The 11,529-nt window shown below is 40.4% G+C and overlaps 2 protein-coding genes across 2 annotated transcripts in view; one reads left to right on the top strand and one right to left on the bottom strand.

Moving 5' to 3' along the window:
• The window catches only part of LOC103807447 (F-box/LRR-repeat protein 21-like), an 8,085-nt gene extending 3,414 nt beyond the window's left edge, over window positions 1–4,671 (top strand). The window contains exons 3-6 of the mRNA XM_009080173.1: window positions 780–1,231; window positions 1,965–2,087; window positions 2,581–2,752; window positions 3,969–4,671. Of these exons, the coding sequence (XP_009078421.1) occupies window positions 857–1,231; window positions 1,965–2,087; window positions 2,581–2,752; window positions 3,969–4,612 (1,314 nt within the window). The 5' untranslated portion in view covers window positions 780–856 and the 3' untranslated portion in view covers window positions 4,613–4,671. The remainder of the gene's footprint in view (window positions 1–779; window positions 1,232–1,964; window positions 2,088–2,580; window positions 2,753–3,968) is intronic.
• A 2,791-nt stretch (window positions 4,672–7,462) lies between these two features.
• LOC103807448 (myeloid protein 1-like) lies at window positions 7,463–11,087 on the bottom strand. Its single transcript, XM_009080174.1, has 7 exons — window positions 11,042–11,087; window positions 10,328–10,460; window positions 9,880–10,031; window positions 9,207–9,377; window positions 8,756–8,870; window positions 8,116–8,267; window positions 7,463–7,700 (listed from the first exon to the last, which is right to left on the bottom strand). The coding sequence occupies exons 1-7, from the start codon at window positions 11,085–11,087 to the stop codon at window positions 7,510–7,512; spliced, it is 960 nt and encodes a 319-aa protein (XP_009078422.1). The 3' UTR covers window positions 7,463–7,509.
• Window positions 11,088–11,529: the final 442 nt, after the last annotated feature.

Below are 11,529 nucleotides of genomic sequence, written 5' to 3' on the forward strand. Positions count from 1 at the left end.
TGTGAACTTCTTTTGCCCTGCTTTGATAAGTGGCTTTGGAAAATTTTTTTTCTTAGTTGTACAAATGTTTTTTTCCTCTGCCTGGTATGGTTTGCTTTACAAAAAAATAGTAAAGGGAAGGTGGACAAAACTTTAATCTGACTCCTGTGAACACATTTATTCCAGGTTTATCTGGGTTTATAAAGGGACTTTATGAATTAGGTTCTGTAGCTGTAAACTGCTTTGATAAGTGGCTTTGGAAAATTTTTTTTCTTAGTTGTACAAATGTTTTTTTCCTCTGCCTGGTATGGTTTGCTTTACAAAAAAATAGTAAAGGGAAGGTGGACAAAACTTTAATCTGACTCCTGTGAACACATTTATTCCAGGTTTATCTGGGTTTATAAAGGGACTTTATGAATTAGGTTCTGTAGCTGTAAACTTCTTTTAGAAATTGTGAGTGGATTCTGTAGTTTGTCTGCTGAGTTTAAGTATAAACTGAAACAATTTTCTACTGCCAAATTAAATTGCTGTCAAATACTTTCCCTCCAAAATGCTTTATGTACTATGAAATACTAACACATGAAACTACACTTGGTAAATTAACAAACCCAAGTTCTCCAGATTCAAATCAAGTTGTACCAAATAAAAGGTACCAAGACATTGCCAATGCCTGTGCACTGGATATTGACATATGGACATACATCTTTTCATTGCAACATGCTGGTTTTAAATTTTGTTAACTTGTTATCACTTAGTGTGTTTCCACTGCTTGGTCTTCCTAATGTTCTGTCTTTTTCTAGAGATCTGCTGTACGTGAGACCTTTCAGGAAACTCTGCAGTTTGAATACATTGGATTGTTCCAGTCCCTGAAACTTTCATGATGAAAAGAGCCAGGCAGAAAACTGTGGTTGGAAATGAAGCTCCTCAAACATCACAGACAAGCAAAAAACCAAAAACTAGTTCCTATGGTGCAGTGTTTGGTCAGTCTGACCTGCACACCTCGATGGACTGGGGCAACCTTCCACACCATGTGATCCTGCATGTTTTTCAGTTTCTGCCTTTGCTTGATCGTGCCAGAGCATCTTCTGTGTGTCGAAGGTGGAACGAAGTTTTTCACATCCCAGATCTCTGGAGGAGATTTGAGTTTGAACTCAGCCAGCCAGCTGCTTCTTACTTAAAGTCTACACACCCAGACCTCATTCAGCAGATTATCAAGAGGCATGGGGAACACCTGCAGTATGTCAGCTTCAAGGTGAGCCAGGGTTGGGACAGAGCCTTGGGGTGTCACATCACTGTGTGCAGTGAATGCAGCTTCTCTGTGTCAGCTGCCTTAAGTGTTGGGCCTGGGAAGTCTTATGTTTAAAGATGCAGTTGCAGCAGCAGTTTATTTCCACATGTTCTGACAGTTCCTTTCAATTTTCTACACTCGAATTGCTGCAAAGTAAAGAAAGAGCTAATGCCATGCAAGACAGAGGAGGAAGGTGAGATGTAATTGAGATGTGTCCAAAGCTAATCATTAGGCATATGAATTGAGAATCAGTTCATTATTTAAGATGCAGAGGTGTAGTCCCTGCAGGTAAAATGGATTAGTTTGCTGGAGCATATCTGGGCTTTGTATGGTATTTTTGGGCTCTTAAGAGGTTAGAATTGGCACTTTTTTCAAATATGTACATACCACTGTTTCATAGCACCAGTATTCTTACAGTACTGTAATAGCATTAGGTTATTTGAAGAGAAGATTTAGGTTTAAGCTCCCTGGTCATACTAGAAATACCCAGCAGTCAGGAAAATTTTCTAGTAGTAACTTACCTGAGCTCTTTCTTGTCTTGAAATTTCAAATTTATATTGCACTTTTTCTTTATGGTATTTGCAGTCTGGAGCACTACAGCTGATTAGGTGTGGAACTCACAGTCTTGGGTATCCATGGTGCTGTTTTCTAAATAATATTGAAGAATGACTTCACTGTTTTTGAATTGCTGTTACAGGTTGATAGTAGTACTGAGTCAGCAGAAGCAGCCTGTGACATCCTTTCTCAGTTGGTGAACTGTTCTATCAAGACACTGGGTTTGATCTCTACAGCAAAACCAAGTTTCATGAATGTCTCCAAGGTAATGTTCTACAAACTGTACCTTGTGTGATTCAATTCACTCTTCAACCCCTTTAGCTTTCTTAATATGTTGTTAATCAGTTGTTGGTAATGTTTATGGAACAGTCTGTAGTTGCTTTGTAGTGACAGAGGAGTAACTTTCTAGAAAATAAATAAAATGCCATTTCTTTTTTGCTGCAGATAAATTTTAGATACTTCAAGCTTATCCCTGTGTCCACTTACCCCTGTTTTATTGCAGCAAAATGATAATTCAGAGTGGATGAGTTAACTACTGAGTGTAAAGTTAATTTTTGTCACATGCAGCAGCATATTTTTAAACAAAGATCCCCTGTGTTCCTGCTAAAATAAGCCTTTCTTTGTAACATATGAAAGGGATGCCTAAGAAGTGATTTAACTTTGTATTTTCTTTGTGTGCAGAATGTGAGGTTAAGGTGTTGAAGTTCTGCCTACCTTTTTATAAGATTTTATTTTCCTCCTGCAATTTCTCCAAACAGGCTCATTTTTCTTCAGCACTGACAGTAGTTTTTGTAAACTCTAAGTCATTATCATCAATCAAGGTAGACGACACGCCACTTGATGATCCTTCCTTGAAGGTTCTTGTTGCTAACAACAGTGATACTCTGAAACTCTTAAAAATGAGCAGCTGTCCTCATGTTTCATCTGATGGTGAGTAGTGAATAGATGTGAAAAATGGAGTAGTGAAGTGTCATAAAACAATAGTGAAGACTTAGTTTGGCACAAGTTATTCATAAAACTTCTGGTTGAGTCTCTCAGGGTCCTTTCATTGACTTAGTGTTGGCTTTGGAGAGTTGAAAGGGGAAGAAGAAGAATGGCACTGTTGGTGAATGAGTTGGATTGATGAAGGTGGAGATGCTGTTCATTTGTCTGCATCTTCTGGAATCCTGAGGATTTTCTACATTCTTTCCAGCTGCTTCAGTACCTCTTAGGATAGGCCTTGAGAAGGAAAAGTCTTCAAAATCAGTGCCTTTCATTTGTGTTCCAAGGACTTGACTTTCATTGCAGTTCTGTGGAAGGGTAACCAAATATGTGCAGCTTTGTAAACTTAACTGCCTGACTTTCTGTGGGAACACGTGCAAAATCCTTAGTCCATCAATCAGCTACTGCTTGGGTGAGATAAAGGAGGTCAACGCAGTTGTCAGGAATTGTTTTGCAAGGTGCTGTGAGCGTGTCCAAATTTCAGCAAGGTGTAAGACTGAGGGTTTTCAGTTTCTGTAGTGCCCTCGTGTGTTCAGATCTGGGTCTACAAACTTGCTCATTCGTTGGTGAAAGGCAAATGCAGCCTTGTCAGAAAGTTCAGAGAGCTTTTGGGTCCCTTCTCACTTCCTTTTCTCCTGAAACCTTTGTGCTAGGGAAAGGGAATCTGGAACTGGTGTATTTCCTGTATTCTTTTCTGGACTCCACAAAAGGCAACTATCTGTGTACTTTGTATTCCAGCAGATTAAGAGCAGTTAAGGCTCTGTTTTACCTGTTAAACTAGGTTATTGGGGGTAATTTAAATAGATGGTTTAGGTGAAAGTTGAAGGAAGGTGTTAGGGAAGGGAACAGTGGCAACTTCTGCCAAATCTGACCTGATTTCAGTTGTTGCTTCAAAGTTGAACTTCTGCATAGGGAAGGGCAAAAAGGAAGATATACAGATGTAAAATGAACGTGACTAGTTAGATTTGTCTCTTTTACTGCTAAGTGTTTATGGCCAAACTGCTGTAAAGGATTGTGGTTATCTGGAACTTTGATATTTCATGGGGTTTCGATATAATCATGAATGCTCAAGCCAATAGAATTAGTACTTGCTTGAACTTTACAACAAACAGCTGTGTTTATATTAGCTTTTCATTTTACAGAGTAAATTTTTTCTGTTCCTCAGGCATTCTCTGTGTTGCTGATCATTGTCATGGACTTAAGGAGCTGGCTTTGAACTACTTTGTACTGAGTGATGAACTGCTGCTGGCTCTTTCGAGCGAAAAACACGTTAATCTCGAGCACCTTCGCATAGACGTTGTGAGTGAAAACCCTGGACAAGTGGAATTTCATACCATTAAGAAGCAGAGTTGGGATGCTCTTGTTAAACACTCCCCCAAAGTCAACATTGTGATGTATTTCTTCTTATATGAAGATGAATTTGATGCTTTCTTCGGAGAGGAAACGCCTGTTACACACCTCTACTTCGGTCGTGCAGTGAGCAAAGCGATGTTGGGTCGTATTGGCATGAATTGCCCCAGGCTGATTGAGCTGGTTGTGTGTGCTAATGGACTTCAGCCTTTGGATGAGGAACTCATGCAGATTGCTAAACGCTGTAAGAACTTGACAGCCATGGGACTTGGGGAATGTGAAGTCACCTGCAGAGGGTTTATTGAGTTTGTAAAGATGTGTGGGGGCAGGCTGACCCAGCTTTCCATAATGGAGGAGGTACTGATTCCAGATAGTGATTGTACCTTAGATCAGCTTCCTTTGGAAGTCTCCAAACACCTTGGAAGAATGTGGTTTCCTGATATGATGCCAATGTGGTAAACTCTCTCTCCATTTGTGGATAAAATGGTAGAATTGGGGTGTTGCTTTCTATGCAATAAGGGATTTAAAAGTGAAAGGTGGAAGCTTAGTTTCATATTTGAGTTTTTCTACCATGAGAACCTCTAGTAGTCTTAACAGCAAAACAAAACATTCTAGAATATTAATTGTATGTTGGAATAGAAAATAGATTTAAGTGTACTTAACAGTTCTGAAAGTGTCTGTGGTTTACAGGTACTTCAAACTTCAGTGAACTTGGGCTTCTCTGAGCTTCAGTTTAAATGTTCCATTCACTTTAAAGTGGTTTTGGCTTTTTTTTTTTTTCATGTCATCTTTCTGATGTGGTCAGAAGAAGAACAGAGAAACTTTTTTCCTTCAGGAAGTCCATCTTTATGGAAAGATGGCTACAACTTGGAGTACTGTATTATTTGTCATGATGTTTTATGTAGCTATTTAAACAAAAAACACTTCATGTTTTAATTGTAAAAGCTTGTACATTAAAATACTTGCACTAGCCCAGGTTAATCAAGTACAATCTAGCTTAAACTCATGGCAGTATATTAAAATGTTAGTAAGCCTATGCTTACAAAAAAAACTTTTCAAATTGCACTTTAAATCATTTTGTCTAATTAGTGAAACTGTAGAGACCACATTGTGTACAGTATGATGGTTTTGTCTTATGCCTTGAAAAGATGGGAAAGAGACTTTGTTAAAATTAATGAATGTAAAAGTTTGGATCTAGGTTGATTGTTTGAGCAATAAAGCACTTTGGAAATGGCCAGAATATAAGGAATAGCTTTGGATTTTGGTTCAAGTCTTTGTAATCAAAGACTGATGTCTGAATGCTGTTCCATGCTTTCATTATTAGGTGATAAGAAGGATTTCATAAATATTGCTAGTGAGAAGGAAAGATCAGCTGGAATACAGTTGTTTTGATCCCTTTCAATCTGGAGTCAACGACTTAGAGCGCTTAAAAAATAAATTATTTGCCCTTTAGAGGTCAAAATGGCCTGTAGTAATCTTACCTGTATCTCACAGAGCTTTGCTGTAAGCCTTGATTGAGAGAAAAGGGTTGCTGGAGGTGATCCTGAAATGCTTAATTCAGGACTGTTTAATACTTCTTGTTATTAACGTTTTTTGAGAAAGAAGATTTTATTATATTTATTTTCTTAAAAGGGGAAAAAGGCATGGTGAGTCGATGTAAATTAGAGTTTGTATTTTTGTGGTGACATTTTGTGCACTGGAAACTTAAAATGCATTGTATATAAATTTTGCTGTGATTATTTTCATGCTGTACTTGTTCTGTCTTCCACTTGCAACGCCAAAAAAAAGGAGTTCATTCATCACTTCCCGTGGGCAGGCAGGTGCTCAGCCCTCTCTAGGGCTCTGTCACACAGTGTGGTGACTTGGGAAGACAAATGTCATCACTCCTAAGGATCTCCCTTCCTCCTCCTTCCTCCAGCTTTATATGCTGAGCATGATGCCATATGGTGTGGAATGTCCCTTGGGTCAGCTGGGATCACTGTCCTGTGTCACTTCCCAGCTCCTCTGCAGCCTCAGCCCCCTCTGATGGGGCAGTACAAGAAGCAGAGCAGGCCTTGACTGTGTAGGCACTAAATAGCAAAAACATCCCTGTGTTACCTATGCTGTTTCCAGCACAGATCCAAAACACAACTTTATTCTAGCGACTATGAAGAAAATTAACTACCCCAGCCAAGACTGGTGCATTTACATCTGATAACATGTCATTTTCTTCCCTGTTTACACAAAGCAACAGCTAAAGGGTTAAACCACCTTTTACTTGGACACACTTGTTCCCAGTTTCAAGCTGAAGGAGTTAAGGTAACGCACAAAAGCTGAGTCTGTAATGCCTTAGTGCCTGTTGCACAGTGGAGAAGCAGCTGAGTGACTGGTTAGTAGCACCTGTGAGCCAAGCACTTCCATAATCCAAAGGATTATCATCTTCTTTTAAACAAATGACTGAAATATTTCCAAACAGTGTTTGGTTCAAGCTGTGTGGTTTGCTTTAAATGGAAATGGAATAAAGTGATCTAATCTGTGCACTGACACTAGACTCTTACCCATCTGTTGCACTGTTAGGGTTCTGTCCTGCTAGGAACTGTGTGAAGTTACAAACCTGGGAAGAGGCAGCAGAAATGTTTAAATCTTAGATTATAGGAAGTGTCATTTCATGTTTGTGCCTGAAACCTGAAGATTTCTGACCTGCAAGCTGGAAAATGGAATGTGGACAAATCTTGCTGTTGGGAAGTCTTGGAGTACTTTGTGTCTCTCCAGCCAACAGAACAGCATTAGTGAATTATCAGACACATCTGCATCAGAAATACAGTTCAGGGGCACACTCTTAATATGCTACTTTGAATATTGTCCTTTTCTCAGTCCTTCTCACTAAAACAGCTTTTCTGTGAAGCCACAAATCACAGAGTCACAAAAGTTGGAAAAGACATTAAAGATCCAGCTCCAAGCTGCTAGCTAAATGGGTCTGCATTTACTAAGGGTATGATTTTTCAGTGGGCTGATTTTTTTGGGTATTCTCTTTGCTCTCTGATCGTATGGGAGGCCAGCTGGGAGGTGAGGGAGAGGCTGATAGCAATGCACCTTCTCTGCCACTCGAGGGGGTGAGACAGTTTGCAGTGTAGCTGATTTTTCAGCCTGAGAAAGCTTATCACTAGTCATTGCTCATTTCCCGATTCCCTTGAAAATGCAATTTCCAACAAAAGCTCAAATCTGTTTTCCTTGTGCGAGTCCCTTTTGCCATCTGCTAGACACACTGCTTGTGTAAGGCTTAGAGTGTTGAGTCAATACAAAGTGTTGTGCATGAGAAATAAAAGCAACTTTTGGATGCTGAGATGAATTTATTTGGAATTTGCTACGTTTCCATTTCACTGTCTTTGCCCTTTCCCTCTTTCGAGATTCCTAGCAGGATCGGAGTGATCGCAGTTCTCAATATGAATGTGAGATGTGATCCCAGGAAATACTCTTTGCATTGGCAACATTTTCCCAAGGACTTGTCCCTTGGAAATGACACCGTTGTATCTTACAGGATGGATGCAGAGCAGTTTTACACAGAATCCTGGTGAAAACAAGAGGGAAAACATTAGATGATTGATGGAACATTTCTTCTTCTGTACTAACTCTTATTTCAGAAACATTAACAGTGTCTGTCTTACCCTTTCCACTGAGATAACAACAGCAGAAATACTGAAATAGCAAAGGCAGTGGTCATAAAAATAGGTAGTGGTTGGAGTTGTTGGCTTGGTGGAAGAGGGGAGATGGAAGGGGGCGGAAAAGGTGAGATTCCTGTTTTAGTAAAGGGAAGAGCTTGAAGACATTCTACAGAACTCAGTTATTTGCATTCTAGCAGGAGCATGTGAGTGGCTAGAAGCAAACATGTGCCTTGCTTAGGTAGCTAGCTGCAAGGTATGTATGTCTTGAGGTCATCCTGTATAACCTCAAGACAAACCTTAAATGGAAAACTGGCTATTTACCTGATCCCCTGATTTGGACTCCATCATCAATGGCATTTCCATTGTGGAAGAATTTGATGGGCCCAGAGAGCTGTCCAGAGAAAGGAGCATACACGGTCGCTCCATCAGAGCAGATGACATCCACTGCCCTGTGCTTCCCTTTGCCATTGCGTCTAAAAGGAAAGACAATTAGAGAAACCTCTTGTCAGGCCTGAAGTTACGGAGAGAGAGATCTGGAAATGGGTTGTTAGGAAGCATCTGGCTGAAGAATCTGCAGAGGGGGTTTTGGTGTAGGTGATGTAATGCCATGTAGGGTGGATGACCTGTTAGCGTTGGAGAAAAAAAAGCTTTTCTTCCAAGTCTTTAGATAGAACCCTAGAGTCACAGAAATTTTGCTTGTGCAAAGGACATTTAAATCCAACCGTCCAACTTGAGTCAGGACTGTTCCCAACACCAGGTCAGCTCAGGCATGGCTTAACCCAAGCCATAAAAACCTCTAAGCAGAAAGATGTTATGAGCAATGTGGGGCAGCTGAAAAGTTTCCTTATGGCCTTCAACCTCTAAACCTTCAAAGCTGTAATTCTTCTGTGATTTAAACAGAGTTCAACTCTTACTTCAGTGGAGGAACAACAAAACCTCATGTGTTCCAATTATACAATACCTTGGAGCTCCATAGTATCCACAGCCATATTTATCACAGCCTCTTATCTCGTTGGTAGGATTCCCAGCACACACTGTGGCCCAACGTCTGTCTTCTTGTGGCAACGGTGGAACATCTTTGAAAGACAGAAACACAGCATAGCAAAGCTAACTTTTAGATTGCTTTAAGCCTTGCATGTTTGTAACTACTGTGTTTTATAGTTAGGTAAGAACATACTGGGATTACATCCCAGGCACATAGTGGGATTTTCCTCCACAAAATTTGTCATCTTTTAGGAGATGTAAATAGAATGTACACCTAGATGGATGGTAATGTTTTTAGATTAGGGTTATCTCATACAAGAAACACTTTAAAGACAAAATTTCAAAGAGAGTATCACAGGTCCTAGAGTGCAAATCTACTCTTATTCTGAGTTGGGTTTTTTTTTAGTAGTTTGGGGTGATTTTTTTACCAGGTGTAAGCTGATGAGTAGGATCAGAGTGGTCGCAGTTCTCAACATGGATATGAGAAATAATGCCAGGAAACACTTTTTGCATTGGCAGCATTCTCCCAAGTTGTTGCCCTCTGCGGATTTGGCCGTGGTACCGGATGGGGTGAATACAGACAAGTTTCACACAGTAACCTGGAAGAGATGGGAGAGGAAGCAAGGTCAGGAAACATCAGCTGCTCTTGGAGTAAGCAAGAAACATTCCCTGCCAGCCTTACTGGAGACTGTAAGGATGAAGCAGAAATGTAGTCAAGGTACCAACAATTGTGAAATCAAAATTACTGAATTTATTATAGAAAAGAGGAAAAGGAGTTGGAAAATAAGGACAGGAAAACATCCTCTCAGCAAATCTAAGCATACTTCCAATGCTCTATTTTTACTGTTTCCTTTTATTTTTTGATTTGGGGTTGTTGTTTTCCTGCTACCTGTTTTTCAACTCCTTTCTTCCCTCCTCTCCAAGAAAGCATAGGAAAGGACTGCATCCTGCTGCTGCTCTCTTCCAATATTTCAGTTTGCTAGAGGGAGTGTAAGATTAGTCAGTGCTGTCCTTGAATTGAAAAGCCACAGAAACTTCACTCGAGTAAATGAAGTGATTACTTGTGCCTGTCTTACAGCAGACCTGCTGTTAATTACTTGCCTGATCCCCTGATTTGGACCCCATCATCAATGGCATTTCCATTATGGAAGAAACGAATGGGTCCAGAGAGTTGCCCACTGAAAGGAGCGAACACGGTCGCTCCATCAGAGCAGATGACATCCACACCCGCATGCTTTCCTTTGCCACTGTGCCTGGAAACATAAATACATGATGAGAGATGTCTGTCAGGGTTAGCATTAGTGCTCAGGTATTGGAATGTGCTGCCCAAGGAGGTGGTGGATTCACCATCCCTGGAGGTTTTCAAGCTGAGACTGGATGTGGCACTTAGTGCCATGGTCTATTAACCACAGTAGGGTTGGACTTGATGGTCTTGGAGGTCTCTTATAAACAGGTTGATTCTATGATTCTATGCTTATGTATGTGTCAATAGATTGGTTAACATGGGACAATTGCTCATGGCTCAGACTCCCCCTGCCCACTGTGTTACCTGTCAGCACCGAAATTCCCACAGCCGTATCTGTCGCAGCCCCGGATTTGGTTGGTTGGATTCCCACTGCAGATGGGTGCCCAGTGTCTGTGCTGCTGTTGGGGTGGGTGTGTGTCCAGCTGCTTGGCAAACACTTCATGTGGAAGAGAAGAAAATGGGGAAAATTCAACCATGTTCTTAGCCCAGTGAAACAGAGTGTTAAGGTGTGAGATAGGATGTGGAATAGTGGATAAGACAGTGGAAGAGACGAGCTCACAATAGTTTATAATTTCAGAAACTGTAGGTAAAAGGACATTATAGAACATGCTGAATAGAGTTGATCCATTTTTTTCTTGAGGTCTTACTGTAAGGTACATAAACTACAAAGAAAGCAAGGCTGTAGATAAAGATTTTTTGTAAATAGTTTGTGAAATAAATCAAATTATTTTCACTTTTTTTGTGGTGCTGGGTTGGCATTCAGACTTGATAATCTATGAGATCTTTTCCAACCTTAATAATTCTATGGTTCTAAGATTCTTCACGTAACCTCTAACCACTTCAATGTATAAATGCACACCTAATTCCATGTTTTATAGTAGTCATAACTGTGCACATTACCATAGTTCTCCATAAAACCAGATTGAAGAAAACTTAGCATAATTTATATTTCAACGATTCATTAATGTCTGCCTAAAACCAGTCAAGATCAGCTGCAGAATAACAATCTCAACTCACCAGTGGACACCAAGCTGACCAGTGCAACCAGACTGAGAAGTGGCATTTTGGGGTTGTTCCAGCTGTGTTCTTTGATCCAGCCAAAGACGTTGAACAGTAGCCACCTGAGCTATTTATGTGTTTTTGAAAATCCAAGTCAATGTTGTCTTGGCCAATCAGCCTTGAGCAAAGTATTACAGCTCTGGGTAGATGGTGTTGCCATATCCAGCACTGAGGATGTCTACAGGCTCTAACAGTTGTTAGAGCTGGTTGGGAAAGAGATAAAACAATTGTCTCTTAGCAAAGAGTAACAGATGGAAACGAACAATCCCACATTTCAGGAAATTCTGGTTGAACTGTTTCTTAACAGCTTTCTTCCTCCTCCTGAAGCAAGGGCACATTTAGGCCAAAAAGGGTAGGAACCATGAATGTGGTCCAGAAGATTGAGCTGGAGGGAAAAAGTGGGCAAAGCTCCACAGTGGATGTAACCAGTTTGTCTTTCACTGCTC

Source organism: Acanthisitta chloris, unplaced genomic scaffold (assembly GCF_000695815.1).
Source record: "Acanthisitta chloris isolate BGI_N310 unplaced genomic scaffold, ASM69581v1 scaffold12258, whole genome shotgun sequence".
In the NCBI taxonomy this organism is placed as follows: Eukaryota; Metazoa; Chordata; class Aves; order Passeriformes; family Acanthisittidae; genus Acanthisitta; species Acanthisitta chloris.

What these genes read in the sequence shown, in the direction of transcription:
- LOC103807448 (XM_009080174.1), bottom strand. Translation starts at nt 11,087, where the DNA reads ATGCCACTTCTCAGTCTGGTTGCACTGGTCAGCTTGGTGTCCACTG. An exon ending in GGTCAGCTTGGTGTCCACTG is followed by an intron (nt 10,461 to 11,041) that starts GTGAGTTGAGAT and finishes TTCCACATGAAG; the next exon opens with TGTTTGCCAAGCAGCTGGAC. An exon ending in AGTCCAAATCAGGGGATCAG is followed by an intron (nt 7,701 to 8,115) that starts GTAAATAGCCAG and finishes TGTTTTCACCAG; the next exon opens with GATTCTGTGTAAAACTGCTC.